Below are 22,869 nucleotides of genomic sequence, written 5' to 3' on the forward strand. Positions count from 1 at the left end.
TAACACATCACAATATATACCTAAATATTCTGTATTCTGTATTCTGTATTCTGTATTCTGTATTCTGTATTCTGTATTCTGTATAACATTTGCAACTTTAGTACTTTTTACGATCATTCTTAACCTTTTTATAATGACTCTTTTTACCACTAGTCTTTTGCTGTTGAATCTCATGATACTTTCTCTTGAAATACTTTTTAGTCGTATCATCATGCAACAACTCCTCAACCAAATTGGTACCTTGTTGCCTCTTACTCAATCTGTTGTTACTGTATCCAGTATTTCCTTCCACTATAGTACCCATTTGGAAAAATTTGGGAATTTGCCATTTATCCTTCTTATAATGACGCTTAGGGTCTAATGCTTGTCTTTGTTTAATAATTTGTAAATCTCGTTTGATTGAAGATGTCATTTCGGGGCGAGACATGTTGAACCATTGGGAACCACTGGTTTCTTGAGCTTGTTTTCTTGTTGAAGCGGCTGTAGATGCAGCAGCTACCGGATCGTGTATCTTAACCACAAAAGCACTTTTTCCACCACTACTTTTCTGTTTAGCTTGTGGTTGGGTCTTGCCGAAATTGGATTCAAGTTTGGGGAGGTTCCTTATTGATGCTTCAATGGATTTGAAATTGTCCTTTTGCTCTGCTGTTGTACTGCTTGACTCTGTTTTATGTAGTTCTTCCAGTAGTTGACTAAACAACTCGTCTAATGTGGGATCTTGTTGGGTATTACTTATCATCTTGTCTGATGTATATGATTCAGTTTCTGAACTGTCCATAAGGGCTTTAAGAGTTTTTCTTGAGATGACTATACAGATAAAGAAATTTTCTTTTTTTTTTCTTTTGGTGTTTGTCTAACTATACAAAAAAAGGCTGCGCGGTAGCGCAAAAAAAGACACTATATCTTACCTTACCTTCACTCCACTCCACTTCTCTAAATACCATCGGAGAACCCACTAACCAATGACTTGCTAAATCCACCTTCCTTAACCGCCAACTCATAGTAACCATAGATGGTAGTAACAGCCAACAAGATAGACGTACCACTTCCCAACGTTCCCATCAAGTCACAAACAACCGATAATGCACCAATAGTAGCACCACCAAAAGCAGCAGCAATAGGGATAATCTTTTTCAACTCCTTGTAAGCAGAAGTTTCTCTATGTCCAGCAATTACCAAACCTTGTTCTTTAAATTGTTTAGCAATATCTCTTGGTGAAGTACCACTAATTTCAATCCAAGTGGTGGAGAATAATGCACATGATCCCAATACAAAGGCAATGTAGATTGTCGTCTTGACTGGGTCCAATAATGCTTCTGTGAAACTAAATGGTGGTTGAATGTAGTAGGCTAATCCACCATTAGCATACAATTGTGACGATCCTGGTCTCGCATCCCAAGTACCCAAAAGTTTAATAAACAAGTTATTTGGCCATCTCACAAATAACAATTGAGAAATGATGAAAATATTTGATGCAAGGGCACTTTCCAACATGATGGGAATATTTGAAGTATAAAACAACCTAATTGGATACAATCCATATGGACCTCTTTGTCTAGTTGACTTCATTGGCAATTCAATTCTGAAACCTTGTAAATAGACAACGGTGAAAAATACCAAAATTGTAGCCAACAATTGAAACATATTTGGTAAATTTTGTCTATAAAAAGATTCAATCAATGCTCTCTTCTTATCCTTTCTCGATCCGAGAAGATGAAACATGGAAACAACAGCACCATCAAATTCAGTACCTCTAGCTGATGAACTAGTAGTTGGTGCAAATGCCTTCCAAAATACTTGTTCACAAGTGTTTGTAGCGGTAAACAATGAAACACCAGACCCTAATCCATAACCCTTTTGCAACAATTCATCCAACAAGATGACAATAACACTAGCGAAAACCAATTGTAAAATCAACAAGAGACAAACACCAATTCCAAGAGCTTTTGGAGGTCCATAAATACCAGTTAAAACATAAACAGTAGCTTGTCCCACAGCCAACAATATGGCCAACAATTTCTGAGCAACTTGAAAAGTCTCACGATCATTCTTATTCTGCATATCAACATGAATCAATTTGGTACCTTGCAACAATTGAAACAACATACCCGATGAAACAATGGGCGAAATACCCAATTCCATCAACGTACCTCTATTCGAAGCCAACATCATTCTCAACCAGAAAAGAGGATCACTTCCATCCGTCGATGCTATTCCATATAGTGGGATTTCTGACATGACGAGGAAAATCATCAATGAAATAATGGTCCACATGACACGTTGCTGGAATTGAACTTTACGTTCAGGGGCAATTACTTCGGGTAAGAAGGGCCCAAATGGTTTTACTAAGTCCAACACACGGAACCCACTCATGATTTGTAGTTGTTGTAGTTGATGTTGTTGTTATGGTATTACGTGTATGAAAGAATTGGTGAGTTTTTTCTTTTGAAAAAAAAAAAAAAACTCAAATTGAAATCAGACAAAGAGAGAGAGAGAGAGAGAAGAAACAAAAAGAAACACGTCAACTGGTAACAACAGAAGAAAAAAAAAAAATGAAATGAAAAATATCTTAACTTCCTTATTAGGAAACTAATGGCAAGTAGTAGGAACGTAGCATACCTTTTCTGCATTTTGGGAGAAAGAAAAATTACATCCACTAACTATAAGTCATTGCATTCATCAACCAACCACTACAACAACATAATGGCTTCAGACTGGGCAGCTAAATTGGCTCAAGCAGCACCAACTCAACCGAAATCAGCTACACAAACCCCTTCTCAAGCTAAACCAGACAAAACCCTGAAATCAACAACGAGGCCGACATCTCGATCATCACCACCACCACCAAAAGGAGCACAACAGACAACAACATCAGCATCTTTCAATGCACAACAAGTACAACAGTACCTTCAATCCAACTATGAATCATACTTGACTAAAGCTAGACAAGATAAAGAAGGAGAACATTACAAGATTTATCGATCGCTTGAGTCTTCGAATCAATGGGAGACGCAAGTCAAGTCGAGTGCTAGAAATGTGTTGAGGAATCAATCTCAAAGTAATACTATTGATATTTTGTTTGAGATTAACCGATCTGTTTTTCAACAAAGACAAGGGGAGAAGAAGCAGTAGCAAGTGAGAGAAAAATGGGAAAGAAACGTCAAACGTTAGTTAGTTTAGTCAACCAAGAGCCAGCTTGAATCGACGGAGTTCCAACTACTGAATGTACCATAGATTCCTACAGCTGCTTAGCAGTCACGGTAAATACTTCTATTCATTATTTGTTTGTATATACTCCGTTACATAGCACACTTACTTTGGAATATAAGACTCAAACTTTTCAATTTCCTTTGCGGATCCCAACCAAATACTGGATTTGTCATGGATACTCTTTGGCGTGATTTCCAAAATTCTCTCACCTTTATCATTAACAGCTTTACCACCAGCTTGTTCCAACAACATTGCCATTGGGAACCCTTCGTAAAGAATTCTCAATTTACCATTCTTGGACTTGCTGTCTCCTGGGTAAGCGAAAATACCTCCATACAATAAAGTTCTATGGATATCAGCAACCATGGAACCAATGTATCTAGCAGAATATGGCTTACCATTTTCTTGTGGTTTTTTCAAATCTTCAAAATACTTTTTGATATATTCTGGCCAATAGTATGAGTTACCTTCATTAACGGAATAGATGGCTCTGTGGTCTGGAATACGCAAGTTTGGCTGAGTAAGAATGAATTCACCCAATTGAGTATCCAATGTGAATCCATTGACACCATTACCAGTAGTCAACATCAAATGAGCCGAAGCACCATACATTGTGTAACCGGCACAAACGAGCTCAGTTCCCTTTCTAAGAACATCACTGATTGATCCAGGTGAGTTTTCTGGGATTCTGTATACACCGAAAATAGTACCGACTGAAACACCAGCATCAATATTGGATGAACCATCAATTGGATCAGTACAAACAGCATAACGACCACCACCTGGGAAGATAATCAAATCTTCTTGTTCTTCAGAAACGAGCACTTTGACATTTCCCGAGCTCTTCATGGCATTGATAAAAATTTCATCACCAATCACATCAAGCTTCTTTTGCACATCACCGGTGGTGTTGGCGGTACCGGAAACACCAAGCAAATTGACCAATTCTGCTCTTCTGATATTGTGAGCAATAAACTTGAATGCAAATTGCAATGAGTTCAATAACAAACTCAATTCACCAGTGGCATTGGGAGCCAATTTTTGTTGTTCTTGCAAGATAAATCTCGTTAAAGTGACAATGTCAGTTTCAACATCCATTTGTTTGGAGACGGAGTCATGTGCGTTACTCATGTTTAGAATTGTAGTAGTAGTAGTAGTAGTTGTAGTAGTTGTAGCAGTAGTAGTTGTAGCAGTAGCAGTATAATCAGCAGTAGAGCTTTCAAGAAAAAGGTGATCTGAAAAGTGGTATATAATTTTTTTGTAGATTTACCCCATATAAATGAACGACCAAGTTACCAGCAAATGCAAATCTAAATAAGCAAAAAGAAAAAAGTGTCGTGTTTCTCCATAGTGGTACAAAACTGCACTTGTTTGGCCCTGTTTCCGTCGACGTCCGGGGTGAGTTGCGACTCATTCCATCTTTTTCCGCTGCTTTGTGGTACGAACACTTCACGCGGGTCCGACAGCAAGTTTAAAGAATTTTGAGGCACAGTCGACTTATCTCGACACAAAAAAAAGAAAGTGAAATATAATTTCCGGGTCTCCGAGCTGGACATACAGGTCTGCGTTTATTATAATCAAATGATGAAGAGAATTAAAGTTCAATTGACTGTGGAGTCAACATAGGGGGTTGTTGGATTGGATGAACTCGGTACCGGACAGTGTTGGAGGACTACTTCTGTATGATCGCATGTAGGAATGCTTTTTGCTGACCAGTGTTCCTCTTCAATGGCAAGTCCACTGGCAAACCATGTCGTAAACTTCTGATAAACCCTATAGTACCTATCGTTTATGCATCTTTGAGTCTAGACCATAAACGACTGACTATTTTATGCGTGATACTCTGCGTTGAGTATATTGCAGTATGCAAAATACCGGCGAAATCAGGGGGGGTGGGAAACAGGAGATAAAATCAGGGACCTAATAGCATAAGGGTTTTTATTTACGAAAAACAACATGAACAAAAGTTGCGAGGTATAAGTCCTTCATCTGGAGGAGGGGGTAATTCTTATCTCATTTATTAAATACCACTCAGCACCTACCACAAACCCCCCACGTCTATTGTTCAGCGAGTAAAATCGTACATGTGACTTTTTATCTCCTTCCGCCCCTCCTCCCTTCCGCCCCCCTCTGCGGATTTAATCACAAGCAAAAAACATATATAATCTAAGTTTCTTTTCCAATTCCTTCGCTTTTGAATAGCTGAGCAGCCTTTCAAGTTATGTCGCTCAAACAACATGAAATCAAGCTTCACAATGATGGCAGAGAATTCACCACATTGAGCAACTTGCCATTATCGGCAATCGAGGGACAAGATTTCGACAAGGTTATTTTCCTTTTACACGGGTTCCCTGATGTCAACACCACGTTCAACAAGATGTGGCCGTTTTTGCTCTCCCGCTTCAAAGAAAAAGTCTTGCTTTTAGCTCCTAAATTGAGAGGATACGAAAAATCAAGTACTGGTCCTGAACATGAGTACATGATTCCATACCTTGCTGGTGATGTCAAGGCGTGGATCCATGAGGTTAATCCTCAATTGAACAAACCAGTACATTTAGTGGGCCACGACTGGGGCACAATAGTTGCGTACAAGACTGCTAATTTGTATCCAGAGTTGATTACATCAATGGTTACTATGGCAATTCCTTATTTGATTAACCTCGGGACTTTTGACTTGTTGTTGAACGCTCCAGAACAATACTACTTGTCGTCATATTTTGTGAGGATGCAATTCTCATGGTTTTATAGAGCAAAGTTGACAGAATCAAATGACTACTTGACATCTCTTTGGAAATACTGGTCGCCAGATTATGAGGTATCACAAGAGGAAATCACCGAAGTGCGGGATGCATTCAAAAAGGATGGTGTGGTCGATGCAGTCACATCATATTATCGCCACATGTTTCGTCCTTTGTCGCTTTGGAAATCAAGATGGCCAGTTGATTTTAACAAAGTCCCCACTTTAATTTTAAATGGACAAAATGATCAATGTATGTCGTCCAGGATTGCCGTTTTGGAACAGCAAAAATTGAAAAGTTTCTACCCAAAAGCCCAAGTCAAAATTGTTCCTCAGGTTGGACATTTCTTACAAAGAGAAGCACCAGAGGTGATTGCTGGGTTAGTTGTTGATTTTTTAGAGTCTATTTAATTCATCCACTTCTCCATTTGCGTAAACCATTGTCTCATCTTCGATTGTAGTGGTGATGTCATTATCAATTGATGCGTCTTTTATCTGCGATTGTAATTGAAGTAACTGAAGCTTACCTTTAATGGCATACAAATGAGACATTGATCCAACACTAGATCGGAGGTTTTCTTGAAGGTCTTTGACAGACGTCGAGGACTTTGCAATCAGATTTCCATGGATCAAGAGTATCCATTTGAGCCATGTTGGTGTAGTTGTATTCATCGCTTTGAATAATCGTTCAACATGCTCTTGGGGTAAGTTTGACACGATATGCTTTACATCGTTGTCGTTATTCAATGATGAGCATACCTGAGTAACTTCTCTATCGTTGATGTTATCTTGACTTAATATATCAAGCAATTGGGATTCGACACTTTTCGCATCAAGCTCTGCCACACCTTCATCAATGTGAATCAAGGTTAAATTTTTTTGTTTAGCCGAGGTCCCATTTTGAAACGATATCGAATCAGTGTCCTTAGTGACTTGCTGAATGTGAATATTAGCATCATCGTGCCAGCTGACGTAGTGGAACCCATTTGTGGAAAACACATAATCAATCGGATGTGATGAGCTTATAGTTTTGATGTAATCTCCTGCTGTTGTGAATATCTTTAATGCATTGCTACTAATTATGAAAATCTCTTCGGTTATTTGCACCTTTACATCATTTCCTGTGAATAACTCCTTACAGTTAGTTCCATCCACTAGTACCGCTTTGGACAGTGATGATGCCACGATGACTGAACCTTGCACCTCTATCGACAGAACCTTAAATCCAGTTTTCACTTCCATATCCTTCTCAAATGCATTCTTATTCATCTTTCCGATTAATAGTCCTGATGATGTGCCAATATATGCCACTCCGTCCTTGATGAAAATACTCTCAAACTCAGGCAGTTTCACTTTACTGCATTTTCCATCTAATTCAACTCTATAGATATGCCCCTTTGATACTCCCCATATCGTGTTATCCTCTACTGAAATAATTTGAGTTATTTTCACCTTCACTTCATGTCTCACTACTGCCATCGATTGAGCTGAAATCGAAACAACAGCACCAGAAGACAAGACTGCAATCACAGAAGCATCACCAGTATGATTCTTGGCTGACCCATTGAGCTCCCTTTTCTTTTTCGAGCTCGTGGGTTGTCCCCAAGCGAAATCCATCACAGATTCATCCAAAAACACGGATCCATGCAATGATAGATTTCCCGATGTGTCAACCTTGTAGAACTGAAACTCATTCTTGCCGCTACGGGAGACAAGTTTGGCTATTAGGTTGTGGTAGATGCTGTACTTCATGGTGGTTAGTTTAAAGATGGTGCCTTGTGTAGAAAGCTAATTTTTTTTTTTTTTTCACCTTGAGATGAGATCGCGAAAATACAGTACAATCCAATTTTTATTTTTCTATTTGCAACTATCTACAACCCTTGCATCTCCACCATTTGTTGTACTTGGCTTCGACACAAATCCTTCAAGTCAGCAACATCTGCTTTCAACTCTTCCACTTGCTCAGACTTTTCACCAATCAACTCCAACATCGTTTGCTCTTTGGTTTCTTTTTCCTCAATCTCCCGTTCAAGCTCTTCAACTTTCAACTTCAATTCCTGCACTTGCTCATTCACCTTGAAAGCTTCAAGTAGCTCTTGCTCTCTTGATTCTTTAACATCCAATAGCTTCTCGTATTCATCCTTTAAAGTATTCAACTCGATTTCTAGTCGCCTGATATTGGAACTCATTTTATGGACCAATTGCAAATTGTTCCCATTATTCATCGTGGTGGGTACACCCAATCCGCTCGTACTACCATTGACAGCACTACCGGAATATCCAAAATCAGGAGTCATATAAGACTCGCGTCTCAGTAGCTCTCCCTCACCCTCGCCTTCACCAATTTCAGTGAAAGACGCCAGAGATCGATTCAGAAACATGGCAAATTCTTTATTTAATGCAGGGGTATTGGAAGATTCACCTAGTCGGATTTCATTCCAGCTCAAGTCAGAGCCAATGGAACTATCACGACTCAATTTAGGTCCTGATACTTGTTGTCTTTGTTCCTCTTTGAGCGATTCAATGGTTTCAGTTAGACTGGTGATTTTGATGTTGAGATTGGAGCGTTCTTGTGTGTATACAGCTTGTAACCGTTCTAATTTTTCATTAATGACGTGCAAATCATCATCTTTAAGTTTGACAGATAATTGTAATTTGTCAATTTGCTCCTGTAATGTTTTCTTTTCATCTTGCAAACTTTTAATCTCATTTGATTGTGATTGTAATGCTCCGTTAGCTTTGATCAAGTCATTGCTTAATTTGTGTTTTGCTCTTTTTGCGGCATCCAACGCAGAAGTCAATGTATCAACCTTTAGTGAAAGATTAGACTCAAGCAATTTCCAGTTTTCCTGAGATGACAAGTACAGTTTTTGCAACACATGATGAGCATCAGATAATTTCTTATAATCGTCAAAATCAATCTTATCCTCGCTATTGGGCATTGCTGGAGTTTCATGACTCAACCTTAGCGACTCAATCTTTTCTTCCAATCGCGTAATTTCTTCCGAGTAACTTTGTTTTGCTTTGGATAGATCATCTTTCTGGGACCTTATAACTTCATCTTTTGATTCGATATCTAGTTCAAATTGCTTTTTGCTCATGTCGTGTTCTACTTTAAGGGCGTTGATGTCTTTGGTCAATTCTTTTCTTGTAGCAGAAAGTTCCTCGTGTTGCTTGGACAATTCCGTGTACTTTGACTCCCATTGTTTCAAATTTTCAATTTCTCCCTTGGCTTTGCTTGCATCTTGAGTGAGTTCTGTAAACTTGACAATAAGCTGATCCACACTTTTAAGCTTGTTCATTTTGAGAAATTCTTGAAGCTCTTGCGAAGATACTAGTGCTGTATCATGTTTCTTTGCAAATTCAGCCATATCTTCTTCCAATGTTTGGTTAGCTAGTTTAAGCTTCTTTATACTCTCATTCAATTTTAGCTCCTTAAGTGATAATGCTTCACCTTCCTTTAACAATTGAGCAATCGTCTCATCTTTAGTCTCAATTTTCTCCAATAACACGCTACGTTCTTTCTCAAACGAGTCTGGCTTGGCTTGCTTTAGGGTTGCAATTTCGTGTTTTAGTTTTTCAATTTCCGCCTTGTAGTTTACTTCATTTAAATTGTCTTCCTGATTGCCTGTAACTTGAGGAGATATCACTGGCGATGGTGTGTGTGTTTGCGTTTGATCTCCGTTAATCCCCGATTTCTTTTCTGACCGCTTTTTCCCCTTTGCTGCCTGCGCTAATCGTTCTTGAAGTGTTAATCTCTTTTTCAGAGGCTTTGGTGACGATTCTTTATTCTGGGCTGATTCGGTGGTATCTGACGGTTTTTCTTGTACATTTTCGCTCGTGCTTTCGCCACTCACGGTATTGCTATTATCAAGGATGACCCCATTTTCTTTCAGGACATCAATTTCATTACCCGTTCCAGTCATGTCCTGTTTGACAAAACACGAGTTTAAATATTGTCCCTAATGCAAGGCTTTCTCGTTGGAGTACAAATAAAAAAAAACAGAAAAATTGAGTGATCGATGCTACCAATTACAATGTAATAATACATTTTCAATTTATACACACACGAAACAAATTTTAAAGAATATTTATTGAAAAACAAATGTTTATGTCCAGAATTAGAACCTCTCAATGTTGGTTTGCGCGCTGTTGAGGCAGCGATTGATGCTGAGTTGAGTATAGAGCTTGTTGCTGTTGAAACTGTGATGCGTACAAGTTCTGCTGTGGAGTAGCCAGGTAGTACTGAGGAGCGGCAGTAGATCCTCCTGAACGTTGTGGCTGTACTTGTACTGCTTGTTGTGGAGCCAATGTTGATGTAGTTTGTAGACCCAGATAATACAAGCCTGCACCAGATGGGGGTGCTTGACTTGAGTCATTTGACACACTTGGTCGTAAATTTGGTGGTGCTGTATACCCATAGTAGTAGCCCGAGTAGTCGTTTGGTTGTGTTACGTACTGTTGTGGCGGTATAGGGACCTGTGACTGTTGCGAAATTTGGTATTGTCCAGATTGTGGAACGTGCGACTGAGAGGCATGATCAGGCTGTAATGACTCCACTTTATCGTCCTTATTATGGCTGCCGTTTTGAAAATCAAGTTTAGACTTACGTGGACCATGTTTTTTAGTCACAATGTGAGTGTTTAAATGATTCAATGATCCATAACTTTTCAGACAACCAGGGAATGAACAGGGGTATTTTCGAACAATCTGGTTATACCTTCTTCTAAAACGTCTGTTTTTTTCTCTTGCGGCACATGTGGTTGATGTTCTGCTTTTGATGATGTTGCAGGTACGGCTGATACACCACTTGAGTACAGAAATCGTATACCGCTGGGGGCAGTAGTTGATGTATATGATGGCTGGGTGTATTGTGCAGCATAGACGTTTTGTGGTTGCATAACGTTTTGTCTCTGATAAGGATCATAATTTGTTTGTTGGTAAGATGAGTACATAGATGGTTGTACATTGTAGTCAAATGGTTGTTGTGTTTGTGAATATGTCTCTGGTTGATCTGGCTTTACTGACGATCCCAAGGGTGGCAAGGTTGTTTTGTTATCGTACGAGCCAACCGTTGGAGCAGTTCTCGGATCTCCTTGATCGCCACTTTTATCAGCAGGAAGCGTCATTATAATTACAATTTAGTTTGATGTCAACTGATGGTTGAGTGGCTGCTTTTCTCTCAAACTTATACTTCAGTAGGATGCGTACTGTCCAAACCGTGTACAACGAGGTTTAACTTTTAGGTTTGATGGAGTGGTTTGAAAACGAGTGGAATAAGTACGGGAAACCCTTTCTAGTTCACTTCGTTGATATGATGGTGATTGTATTCTTGAGCTTTTCTCTTGCCGAATGATAATGAATAAAGGTAAAACTTGTCCTCTCAGAACTGAATTAGTGAAGTTCTTTATCCAAAGTTACTAAAGGAAGCTTGAATTTCTCTCTGAGATGAATATGTAGCACTTAGGGTACCTCTTTTGGTTCAAAATTAATCAGGCGCTTGTGTAATTGTTTTGGGTTTCGATCAATAGTTTACTCCAATAAATGATTGACCAATATGCTTCTCACAGCGCAAAGTGTAGCTTTATTCTGTCCTTCAGTAGCGAGGGTCAATGGTGGTAGGTATGATGCAGTGAAATTCAAGTATCGTTGCCTGAGGGGGTGTGTTTTCCTTTGAATTCGTATTGTGATTCCAAAAAGAAAAATAATAATAATAATAAACAGGACAAAGAAAAACAAAACAAAACAAAATGGAAAACGGTGTATGTGTGTGTCTTTGTTCTGGATCTCAGGTTTTTTGGTCTGTTGATGTTGTTCCTATATTTCCAGGGGAAAAGAAATCAAGGGGTTAGGGTTGTACAAACAAGCTATTTTTATAATAAAGCCTGGCCTAAGATAATAAATAGTAAAAAGAGAACCAAAAAAAAAGAAAGAATTATATAAACTAATTGACATAGTCTGTGCTTATTATACTTTTTCTTTTATGCAAAATTTCAGTATTATTTACCTTTTCTTCTTCTTCTATTGAGAAATTGTTTGATGATTTTGTTTTGTTTCTAGTTTTTCCTTTGACGATGGTTTTGTGGGACAGCCTGTGACGCATAATGAAACAAAAAAAGAGAAAAGAAAAGTCCTCCTCCACCGCCTACATGTCCTGTGCGGTTTCGGTAACAAAATCTCATTGGAAAATAGAATAAGAATATCACCTATAAACATTGCATCACATAAACAAAAAAAAAAAAATCAGACAATAAGCTGCACTTATTTCCTCCACTAAATTATTAGACTCTAATGCATAAGAATAATGTATCTTCGATGTAGTTTAGTGTAATGAAGTTGTATGCGGTGGAATTTTCTAAATTATTACTAATAAAAAATAAATTAAACTATGCATATATTATTTTAAATTTTTTATTTTAATTATTTTTATTTTTTTATTTTATTTTTTTTATTTTTTTATTTTTTATTTTTTTTTTACTCTGTTTGTTCTCTACACAGGGTTTTTTAGACGACCAAAAAGAATCAAATGGAACCGTGTAGCGTACAAAGTGGAGAATACCAAGCTATATTCAATCTTAATACATCTTAATTAGAAACCTTCTCTTGTCAATACCACGGCAGTTTAAAAGAACAAAAAACTTTAATTTTATACTAATTTTCAAGTATAACCGAGTCGATTACTTTTTTATTGTTTTATGTAAATCCTTCTTATAATTTTTTTTTTTTGCCCTTATAAAACATGGAGAAAAAGACATTGTGCAGTAACAACAAAAGCTGTTAGATCCTTTCTTGTTTTTGTTCTTACTCTTATATGAAACAGATACATTTAATGATGAGTACAATAACCATATAGTTAGTGGTTTGTGCACAGTAGACAGAACTTTTAGTGGCTTTAAAACAAATGTCTAAAAGGAGTAATAGAGAGCAAATTTTGTAATATTGCACTAAAAAGATTTTCAACTGTTTGATCTTTAGAGGCAGATTACTCACAATATACAGAGAACAAATTTATCCTCTATTGTTCTGCAAGTCTAAATTAAAAATTAGTGCACTAGTACCCAAAATTATAGAAAAAAAAAGAAAAAACCATTTCTGCCTCTAAAATCTGGTCTGGTTTTGTGCTGTTACTCTGAGGTCAACATAATTTGTACTTCTACACAATGCTGACCACGTATCTGCAACGCAAGAGGGGACTTCATTGATCTTCTATTGCCGATTCCTACGTATACATACACCTTTAGTCACGAGATTATTACGAAAACTAAAAAAAAATTCGGCGGTAAAATGAATGCTGAACAAAAAGAAGAAAAATGAACAAATCCCCAAACTGGTGGAATTGGTGAGACTAAATTCACATGTCGTTACAAAATATGCAAGAGGGATTAAACATTTCTTAGCAGTAATCATCAAGGTTGTTTATATGAAAAAGAAGATTTAAAGAACACACAAATGTAGATACATTTATCGCCCCAACAGAATATTAAATATTTTAGTGCATGTGTTACCCAACATGCAATTGGAATTTATAAGTAATTCTGCATACTAAAAAGATCACACAATTTAAAACCGGCCCTTACAATTGTGGTTACTTCCCCTTAACTAACAGAAGTAAAAAAGAAACAAGTGGAAATAAACGGCGCCAAAAAATTCGAAAACGAAAACCTAAAAGCCACGTCAAAAGCCCAAAAATTTTAGGCCCGTCTCTATTTGGACCTGTCGCATCGTTTGCAACGGTTCTAAACTACTCGACTAATTATCGGCCGAATAATAAAATTTCCAATTTCTTATTGTCTTTTTATTGTTATTGTTGTTTTCTCATCATTTGGTGCACGACTGCCCGAATTTAACTTTGTGTCACATGCGCTACAAAAAAGAAGGCAAAAGAATTTGTCGTCGAGAGAGTGTTTGTTCCATCAGTCACTAAAAAACCTTAATCTCCGACGAATGCATGGAAAAAAAAAAACTCTGTGTATATTCAGTGATAAAGTTTGAAATAAAAACATAACCCCAACAAAGTGGTGTCACAATTACAAGGCTGAATTGTGAGACGTTGAAAAAAGTCACAAGAAAGAGAGTTTGTATTTAGTCCCTTTCGCATTATTTTTTACAAAAAATGGATCGCGTTTATACAAACAATAAACCCGGGCGGATTGTACAGAAACTTAAGGGAACAATGGCTTTTCCATAACTGAACAAATTTGGGCAATCCAGTCGGGGTTTCATGTCAATTTCTTTTTCTTGGAGAAGCAAAAAAAAAAAAGTTTTTGGCGACATTATGGAAAAGTCTTATGCATGGTCTAAGATGTAAAATTAAACAAGGTTTTGGGTTTCATAACCTTAAATTTTAGTCTACTTTGTTTTCCAGAACATTGGTTAATTTTCAAAGCTCACTATGAGCGCGCTAGAGATGCAGCAGGTTAAAACCACTTTATTGTTAAATTATGAGATGAGTATCAGTTGTAGCTGTATATACGTCACATTTTGAGAGAAAGTTCGGCGTTGCTGTTACATGCAACAACTTCAAGAAAGAATGTGACTCCTTTTTTTTTGCTTTGTGAAATGGTTCGATATTTTGATGACATTTGATTGCAGATTTTTAATGCAGAGTAAGAACACACCGTCAAAAAATAGAAATAAAGTTCAATTGCGTTATGATTTACTAAAAATTGCGCCACTAACTGTGTCTGCGCAAATAAAATAAAAGTGGGTGCAGCAGTCAACTTCGCCTCTCTACATATTGCATCCTACTTCCGTTGTTTAGAGTCGCAGGTATAGCATGTGGAACTTCCGAAAAATGGTAAATGCGCCCCTGATCCCCGAAGAAAGGTAGTGAAACACACCTTCCAAGCTGGAAAAAAAGCAAGAACCCCATGAAAGAACTTAATTCTTTGGCTTGCAAATAAGTGGGGCAAGTTTTAGATCGTCTAAAAAGTATAGGGGTGGAAAGAGAGTCTAGAATCGAGGCGCTGAACCTTAAATTTTATAATTCCGATCCGAATTTTTTTAAGTTCCGACGCCGAATTTTTGACAAACAGGTCCGCGCCTTGGGTTTTATGTGGGGCATTTGAGAACAGCACGCAGTGAAAATACAGCACCTCACGCAATTATCGGCAAGGGGATCTTACCGGTAGTATAGAGAAATAGTTTAGTTTTGATATGCACAGCTTCGCATTCGGAGTTAATTTATCCATTTTTAGCGCCTAAAAGCCGTCCGAACTTTTGAGTGACACGGGTTTATGTAGGATAACCCACTAGCTACGAAGCGGGGTAATGTACACTTAAAAAGAACTAGTGAGTTTTGGTCCGTGGGGGAATGTGTGTTGGAACAGATGGTGGTGTGGGAAAGAAACTGGTCGCACTGAATACTAACCCAATCGATTAACCCCAATCATCATAGAAGAAGATAGTACGGAACTGCACAATGCCTGACGTAGCATCGACAAGCTGTAGGAAAGTCGGTAAAATGTTTTCCCAGCTAATTTATTTTGTGGCACGATACAATGCAAAATTTTTTCAAAACATTCAAGTATTGCATATTGTTCTTCAAATTTTGTACAGAACGTAAGTACTCGTGAAAGGGATTGAATTTTGTAAACAAGTGTCTGATCGGTTCAATCGACAACACTGATGGGGCTACTTTTGTGCTAGCTGAAATCTTTTCCACATGTGGTATACCATATGATTTTGTTTTACTCAGTTATTATATGGATCGTAAATACGCACTTTTTTGTATACTTTTGTGTATGTGATGTCACTGTACATGCGTTACATAAAATTAGAAAAAAATTTATTAATTAAAACATTATTTTTTTCTTCTTTTGTATTGCGTTGCACAATCACCACAAAAGAAGAAAAAAGAAAATTCTCGTATTCGTCGTCTAAACTTTCTCACAGTAATTAACAACAATATTCTTTGAGTTTGAAAACAGACCGAGGTCAGTTAGTTTCATTCAGCACCAGAGAAATCATCATGATTTTCATTTCAAAGCCTTGCCTTGTGAACCTGTGTGGTTCAGAAATGTAGTACTGGCTATGATTATATCCCCATGCATTGAAATATTACCTCATTGCAGGTCATTATTTGGTTTAGAGAATCTCTTGGTTAAACCACAACAAAATGTTTGCAATGGAGAACATTTCTCACAGGTGTAGCGATCTTTTGCCTGTAGATACTCGCACAGTAGTCTTCAGAAGTTATTGCTCATAAAATCTAGTGCTGCATCTCAACGTGACACAGTATTTATAATTGGAATTCTTTTAGACTGCGTTTAGTACTTCGCTAAATTTTAGATTCGGGAGTTACGCCTCAACCCCCTCAAGTCAGACCATATCTGTTTTATCTGCTCAAAATCATCATTGCAACAACAACTTTGATTACCTCAGTTCAATGGGCAATTTATCCCATCATCACCTTACAGGCATTTGAAAGAACATATTAATTGACGATTTAAATATTAACAAAAATAAGCTAAGCCCATACTTGGATTTGTTCATAAAAGTCCACTCTCTTTTTCTCCTTGTTTGAAACGTTTTTGGCACAATAATAACGAACTTGGTCAACCATGGCAGGATGTCCACAAGTGACAAATGAAATAGATCCATTTGATTCGTGAATCTCTTGAGGAATAAGCTCCTCAATATTTGGTCTACCTTCAACAAACTTGACATGAGAAAGTTCACTCTTGATGATATCGACGATCCTGTGATAGGAACCATCATCTTCGCGTACAGGCTCATCAATTCTAACCATTTCATCAGTGGAGCTTTGTTTCTCAGAGGCTGAAAGCTCTTCAACCTTGATATCATCTTTGTTCAAGTCAGCTTTGAACTCAATCAGTCCATCCAGCGACAACCTCTTTAAGCCAGCAAATCTGTTGTCAAATTCTTCAATGAATGTATAGCTCTTTGGTTGCGAAATGTATACCGTTGTTTCAATCTTTGTATTTCTCAAGTGGAGCAACTCTTCATAAAACCAATAGATTGATCTCCACTCTCTTACGACCCAAGTCAACTTCAATTTGTTATCGCTGTTTGCTGTTCTTTCGGCAATATCAACCACCTCTGAGTATAATCCGGGGATACCATTACCTCCAGCAAGGAACACAGCAGTGTCTGAATATCTAGCAGGAGTTGGCTCACCATATGGACCTTCGCAACTAACTCTAATCTTGCAGGTTCTTCCTGGGGCTTTAACCAACGACTGGTACAAACTATGGGTGATACCTCCTTTAACCTTACAATACAAGATTATACTGTCCTTGCTTTCGACTGACTCGGTGAATGTAAATGGATGTGATTGCCAAAAGTAAGTTGGTTTTATGAAATGGATAAAAGCATGACCACCTGGGATAGAATGCCAGTAGCTTGGCTTAGGAACAACAACCTTCAATGTTTCGTCAGCCAATAAAGTAACCTCAGCATGTGGGAAACCAAATACAACCAAACGACCAATTCTAACCAATCTATCAAAACACCATACAGCAATGGCCGGATAAACTAACCAAATGAAACCCAATTCCCTAACATGAACCCATAATCCAACAACCCAAAGAGCAGCAAGGACAATGTGCAAAAATAAAAAGATCTCATACCATCTTCTTCTAAGGTAGAAGAAACCTTGAATCATAATGAGACCTCCTACTGTTGTAGCAATGATTCCCCAAAAGAAATAAGTTTCAGCCGCATCTTCAGCATAGGTGTCGTAGACAAGAATGGTATATCCAACAGAGTGAATGACAGCCAATGCAAACATAACTCTAGCTGTGTGTCTGTGGTATGCCATAAAAGTGCTGTAGTCCCACTGGACTAACCATTGTAAGAAATTGTTTCTTCCAGCATACAAGAACACCAATGGCATCATCAATGTTGCAGTGATTCCTGTTCTATCTGAGACGTATCTTAATTCAGCTTTATACTTTGTATCAAACACTGGATCACCTTCAATTGCTTTACTGTTCATTGCATGAAGCCATATTGTAACACAATAGAACAAAAATATAACCAATGATTCGAGCCTGGAAGGGATTAAAAAGCCAAAGTATCTTAAAAAGTTTTGCTCCTGCAGTTTCTTCACTTTAAACGTTGCTGGCATCGATACATACTGCCTCCACCAATTTACCACTGGGTTTGTCATCTTTTTTGTAAAGTTTGGAAACAATATCTTTGTCCAATTGAATATAGCTCCCAATATCAACACCAATAACCAATAACCCAACATACCAGCACCATAGTAGACTGAATTATCATAGTTGTCATAAAACCTCTTGAATGCTTCTTGATACATACCCAACATGGTTTTATTCAATACAAATGGAATATCAATTGGAACACTCATGTTAAAGTTTGGAATCTCACTTGCTGGCTTAGCCTTTTCGTCGTACAACTGAATAGCATTATCATACCAGTCATCTGCCACTGTGACGTTATAATAGACACAGTTTTCATGCATAAAGTTGGTGGTAAAGTTTAATGCCTCTTTAGCATCTCTCAAACATCCAGCAATGGTGGCCATATAATTTTTGTTCTCACATTGACATGAAGTTTCTGTTGGTGGACAGAATGAGACTTCTGACATTATTTGGTTGGTACAAGCATAAAAGATTCTTTTCTTACCTAATTTCTCGTATGGTGCTAGTTCAGCATTGACTAAGGAAAGGAAGCCAAGCAAAATGCACACAAGGTACCCCGTTTTCTGCATAATGAAGGAGGTGTTTGATGAGTAATTGAAGAACAGGTAGTATAAATGGCCAAGTCGTGGAGAATTTAGTTTCCAATTTATAGTCAATTCAATAAACTGGTGGGGACATTTAATTGTACTTTTTTTAAGTTGCTCATTGTGTTGTGGTTTGTAAATGGCCTCATATTCTTTACACGAAACCCATTGTAATTGGTTGAATTCGTTGCATTTTTTGCCGCCTTGATGATGCATTTCAACAATAAAGTCCACCTGGGGGTTACAAATAACAACTTATGCAGATCATTCAAGAAGTCAAAATTACACAATGACACAACTGATCCAATCAGATAACTTTATATATGGACTGATCTCTCCAATGCGGCCAATCAGAAGTTGACAAAACTAATTTAATTGAAAAGTAATCTAAAGGATCTTCTCTCAAATTTTTTGTTTATTGTTTTTGCAACTTACGACGACTCATTAATTAACACAAAAGGCGAAAAAGTTTAAAGTGTTCAGTGAAAAATTTTTTTAGCATCTGATTATTCTCGAGTTAGAACAATAAGTGGTTCCAGTAAGCGAAGTATTCTTTGATTCACAATGGAAGTATAAAAGAATGAAGAAGTTTACGGTGATACCTTATCTTGACAGGTCCCTTGGCAAGCCCAGCATCTTTCGCCACCCTTCAAGAAAATTAAAACTGAACATCCCCTTCACCTTCTAGATTTAAATTATCCTCCCGCCCTCTTCTTACACTAATTCAACTGTGCTTTAATAAAGTGTGTATTTTCTTGGCGTACATATTAATTACTGAATTAGTAAATTCATTAAATTTAAGCGCTCAATTTTTTAAACGTTCTATGAAAATGTGTAATAGTTTTCTCAATGTGTACCCCGTCAGCTCAGAGTCAAAACAATTTAAAATATAACGCCTTGTGCGTTTATATTCTAAAGTGGAGGATCAAAGTGCCGTCTAGTGGAGGCACCAAAGGCTAAATCAAGTTCTAGAAGAAAAATATTGTTTTAAAAAGATTATAGTCCATGCATATAGTGCCGATTTACGGAGCAAGCAAGTCAATTTGACATTTAAAGGCACGACCGTTGGCTAAAAATTTATTCTATTTAGTAGATTATGCGGCAATAAAAATGTAAGATTTTTGCAAGGTCTATACACCTCTTACACTAAGCACAGTTCTAAAAAAAAAGGTATGTAATACGCAGTAACTAAGACTAACAATGCACTTGTTTGCTAGATTGTACCTGCTTGTAATTTATTGTTCTTGGAAAATTTGTAACAAAGGAAACTTATTGTTAGCTACAAAATAATTCTACAAAACCATTGGTTGGTGATGGTTCTCTCTTTTGTGGCCGGTTTAATTATTGTGTAGCATAAATTTGGTAAAACAAAGTTTTGACCGTCCCGCCTTAAAAGTTGGTTCATGTGGAATGAACACACACCGATTGGCTAACTCTTTAGGTTTTCTAAAATAGGGGCAACTTCAGCAAGAAGCGTGCAGGTTGATTGGGAAGTAACAGTCACACAATTGAACTCAAAAACATTGCGTCTCCTAGTCTTTACACATTTACCTATCCCACTTTCTCAAATACAAAGCCAATGTAAAACCCAACAGCTTCTTTTTCTTCCCCTTCAGCACCATACTTTCCATCACTGCGTTTCAATCCATCAATCAAGTTTTTATTCAATTTCCCAAAGTATTGCGGAATCTCTTGGTTGAAAATGTCAATAAAGTTCTTTTTGTATTTTAATACCAAGTTGTGTTCTTCACAAATTGTCCGAAGAATCTCAAATGGCACGACGTATTCTGGTACATCGTCAACCGCATCCTTCAACCAGTAGCTGTATCTATTTCCAAAAGGAGGCCTAAAAACACCATCCTCGGGTGGCTCTTTATCAAATGTGACTGAATATAACCCGTTACCAAATTTTACTTTCCCCGTCTTGGAATCTTTAAAGTACTGCTTGTCAACAATCTTTGACTTGATGAAATCAGAGGAAGGTATAGTCCCAACAAAACGGCCTCCTGTTCTCAATGATTTGGAAACATTGGTTAACAAGGTATGAACCTTGTCTTCTGATTCAAACGCATAGTGTAAAGCAAACTGAGTAGACACAACGTCAACTGGAAATGTCTTTTCAATGATTCCAGGAAAATTGGGTTCCAAAATATCAGGAACATACTGAGTAAAGCAATCACCCGTGGCAAAACAAGCTTCAAAATTGTACCTATTCTGAGCCCTTTCACCATTTCGTGGCTTGAACCTTGCCTTTTGTCGAGAATACCTATCAAAGGCTTCCCGGACTGATAAATCGGAAATATCAATACCTATATATTGATCAATCCTGAGAAACTCGCACTTGTTCAAATCTCCACCTTTTCCACAACATAAGTCCAATACTGAAAACAATGGCGATGATCCAGCATCATGCTTGGACCAGTTACCAAGTAAAATGTACTTGATTGTGTTGTTGAAATTCCTCAATTTGTAAATCGGAGAGCTTGTTCTAGGACCCTGGCGTTTAGACTGTTGTGTTCTTTGATTGTAATGTTGTCTAACAATAGTATTGATATCACTATTCTCCTTATCTTTGATACGACTGTGAAATGTATGATAATTGTCCGTGCGTGTACGAGTTGTTGAAGGATTCGCCACATCAAGATGCAAATACGGCTGAATCGAATCGTCTTCTCTTTCATCACCTTCTTCTTCCAGAAATCTATCTTCGCGTGGATGTGGCTCTCTCTCAACAGTGTCTCTAGCACGCTTTAATCGATTCAATCGTGAATCTTGTTCTTCTCCTCTTCGTTGGTAAGTGGAAACACTAGAAGGCTCTGCATTCTTAGCAGTATAAGATGTAGACACTATATCCGTCCGCTGTCCATATTTTTCATACTTTAAATTCTTATCATCGTCACTTTTAAACCATGCTGGCACCTGTTTTACATCACCATAAACCGACCCCGGTTTAGCCTTTGGCGTGTGCTCCCTTCTTGATAATCCCGCGAGGTCTGATGTGTTATCAAACCGACGTTTCTTCAAGTCTCTATCATCCCCCGAGTGTTCCTTTGACGGAAGAGATGAGTCTGTTGACATTTAAATTGTATCTTTGCTGTGTGATTAAAGATTGGGGAGAATCCTGACACATTTTTTTTTTTTTTGGAGATGATTTCTATGGCTACCAAAGTGAAATACATATTCTATCTATTGCTCCATATACTTACAACTTTCCATTGATCTTTCTATCGAATAGCTCTGCTATTGGATGAATAATCTTTTTGTCGTTGGGGAAATAGTGTCCACCATCGTGTGCAAATGTATGCACTTGTTTCTCATTGTACAATGTCTTTATAAATTCTGATCTAATCGGAGGAACAATGCTATCATTTAATCCGTAAAGGATAATGACTTCAGTAGGCAAAGATTTTCCAACACTTTCTCCATTAGGATAGCATAAATACTTTGCTGCTACTTCAGATATGTTCACTTCGGCCGCATAATCATTGATGTCTGTGATTTGCAAAATTCGTTCTTTATTGGCGTCACTGATATCCCCACTTTTAGGCACAGTTAAACAAAACCCTGATACAGGCATGCTAATCTTGAAAGGTGGATGTGTGGGTAAATACTTTTGTAAACAATTTGTGATCATGACTGTCATTGCGGCGCCTTGAGAAAACCCAATTATCCCGTCGTAGGGTCCATTCTTTTCAATGTAGTCTATTACAAACTTTATTGACTCGTCTAAACCAATGTAATTGTTTGCGCTTTGAGCATCAAACCAGCTTGCATTGCTTCCATTCTCAACAATCTGGCTCCATACTTTATCACTCTCTTCTTCGGTAGCTCCTAGTGGGAATCCCAATTCGTGTCTTGATTTAATTTCATGGCATGGCGTTATGTAGTCAACTTGTATACCTAACTTTTTCGAGAGAATCTTTCGCAACCCTGAAGATTTCCTTGCAAGTGTGCTTCCACTCTGTAAGTAACCCGGAAGACAAAGAACTTTTGATATACCTGACATGGGTTATTGAAGCAGAGAGAAAGAAAGACTGGACAAGCGTGGTCCACTTTTTTTTTTTCCGTTACAGTGCGTTTTAAGTAAGTCGTCTCTTTAAGGAATTCGTACAGAAAAAAAAAAAAAAACAATCAAAATTTTACCAAGTTTTAGTACAAAAATCTATGTAGAATTGGACTCAAAATAGCTTAATCAAAACGGTTTTCTCAT

At 37.6% G+C, this 22,869-nt stretch overlaps 11 protein-coding genes across 11 annotated transcripts; 2 read left to right on the forward strand and 9 right to left on the reverse strand. All coding sequences in view use genetic code 12, as the record gives it.

Annotated features, from left to right (window-relative positions):
* Nucleotides 1-97: 97 nt before the first annotated feature.
* I9W82_001390 (uncharacterized protein) lies at nucleotides 98-778 on the reverse strand (the record flags this gene model as incomplete). The annotated part of the gene is made up of 1 exon (XM_067690130.1): nucleotides 98-778. One exon carries the CDS (start codon nucleotides 776-778, stop codon nucleotides 98-100), a length of 681 nt encoding a protein of 226 aa, XP_067551411.1.
* A 155-nt stretch (nucleotides 779-933) lies between these two features.
* SEC61 (translocon subunit) lies at nucleotides 934-2,373 on the reverse strand (the record flags this gene model as incomplete). The annotated part of the gene is made up of 1 exon (XM_067690131.1): nucleotides 934-2,373. The coding sequence occupies one exon, from the start codon at nucleotides 2,371-2,373 to the stop codon at nucleotides 934-936; it is 1,440 nt and encodes a 479-aa protein (XP_067551412.1).
* A 330-nt stretch (nucleotides 2,374-2,703) lies between these two features.
* Nucleotides 2,704-3,132, forward strand: I9W82_001392 (uncharacterized protein; the record flags this gene model as incomplete). Its single annotated transcript, XM_067690132.1, has 1 exon — nucleotides 2,704-3,132. The coding sequence occupies one exon, from the start codon at nucleotides 2,704-2,706 to the stop codon at nucleotides 3,130-3,132; it is 429 nt and encodes a 142-aa protein (XP_067551413.1).
* A 180-nt stretch (nucleotides 3,133-3,312) lies between these two features.
* FBP1 (fructose 1,6-bisphosphate 1-phosphatase) lies at nucleotides 3,313-4,902 on the reverse strand (the record flags this gene model as incomplete). Its single annotated transcript, XM_067690133.1, has 2 exons — nucleotides 3,313-4,426; nucleotides 4,859-4,902. The coding sequence occupies 2 exons, from the start codon at nucleotides 4,900-4,902 to the stop codon at nucleotides 3,313-3,315; spliced, it is 1,158 nt and encodes a 385-aa protein (XP_067551414.1).
* A 529-nt stretch (nucleotides 4,903-5,431) lies between these two features.
* On the forward strand, nucleotides 5,432-6,358 carry I9W82_001394 (uncharacterized protein; the record flags this gene model as incomplete). Its single annotated transcript, XM_067690134.1, has 1 exon — nucleotides 5,432-6,358. One exon carries the CDS (start codon nucleotides 5,432-5,434, stop codon nucleotides 6,356-6,358), a length of 927 nt encoding a protein of 308 aa, XP_067551415.1.
* A 34-nt stretch (nucleotides 6,359-6,392) lies between these two features.
* On the reverse strand, nucleotides 6,393-7,699 carry UTP9 (Utp9p; the record flags this gene model as incomplete). The annotated part of the gene is made up of 2 exons (XM_067690135.1): nucleotides 6,393-6,396; nucleotides 6,489-7,699. 2 exons carry the CDS (start codon nucleotides 7,697-7,699, stop codon nucleotides 6,393-6,395), a joined length of 1,215 nt encoding a protein of 404 aa, XP_067551416.1.
* Nucleotides 7,700-7,818: 119 nt separating this feature from the next.
* On the reverse strand, nucleotides 7,819-9,873 carry I9W82_001396 (uncharacterized protein; the record flags this gene model as incomplete). The annotated part of the gene is made up of 1 exon (XM_067690136.1): nucleotides 7,819-9,873. The coding sequence occupies one exon, from the start codon at nucleotides 9,871-9,873 to the stop codon at nucleotides 7,819-7,821; it is 2,055 nt and encodes a 684-aa protein (XP_067551417.1).
* A 205-nt stretch (nucleotides 9,874-10,078) lies between these two features.
* WOR4 (Wor4p) lies at nucleotides 10,079-11,076 on the reverse strand (the record flags this gene model as incomplete). The annotated part of the gene is made up of 2 exons (XM_067690137.1): nucleotides 10,079-10,552; nucleotides 10,624-11,076. The coding sequence occupies 2 exons, from the start codon at nucleotides 11,074-11,076 to the stop codon at nucleotides 10,079-10,081; spliced, it is 927 nt and encodes a 308-aa protein (XP_067551418.1).
* Nucleotides 11,077-16,415: 5,339 nt separating this feature from the next.
* On the reverse strand, nucleotides 16,416-18,644 carry I9W82_001398 (uncharacterized protein; the record flags this gene model as incomplete). The annotated part of the gene is made up of 1 exon (XM_067690138.1): nucleotides 16,416-18,644. The coding sequence occupies one exon, from the start codon at nucleotides 18,642-18,644 to the stop codon at nucleotides 16,416-16,418; it is 2,229 nt and encodes a 742-aa protein (XP_067551419.1).
* Nucleotides 18,645-20,210: 1,566 nt separating this feature from the next.
* Nucleotides 20,211-21,737, reverse strand: ABD1 (mRNA (guanine-N7)-methyltransferase; the record flags this gene model as incomplete). Its single annotated transcript, XM_067690139.1, has 1 exon — nucleotides 20,211-21,737. The coding sequence occupies one exon, from the start codon at nucleotides 21,735-21,737 to the stop codon at nucleotides 20,211-20,213; it is 1,527 nt and encodes a 508-aa protein (XP_067551420.1).
* Nucleotides 21,738-21,861: 124 nt separating this feature from the next.
* On the reverse strand, nucleotides 21,862-22,665 carry I9W82_001400 (putative serine hydrolase; the record flags this gene model as incomplete). The annotated part of the gene is made up of 1 exon (XM_067690142.1): nucleotides 21,862-22,665. The coding sequence occupies one exon, from the start codon at nucleotides 22,663-22,665 to the stop codon at nucleotides 21,862-21,864; it is 804 nt and encodes a 267-aa protein (XP_067551421.1).
* Between the last annotated feature and the right edge of the window lie 204 nt (nucleotides 22,666-22,869).

This window comes from Candida metapsilosis (genome assembly GCF_017655625.1).
Source record: "Candida metapsilosis strain BP57 chromosome Unknown scaffold1, whole genome shotgun sequence".
NCBI lineage: Eukaryota > Fungi > Ascomycota > Pichiomycetes > Serinales > Debaryomycetaceae > Lodderomyces > Lodderomyces metapsilosis.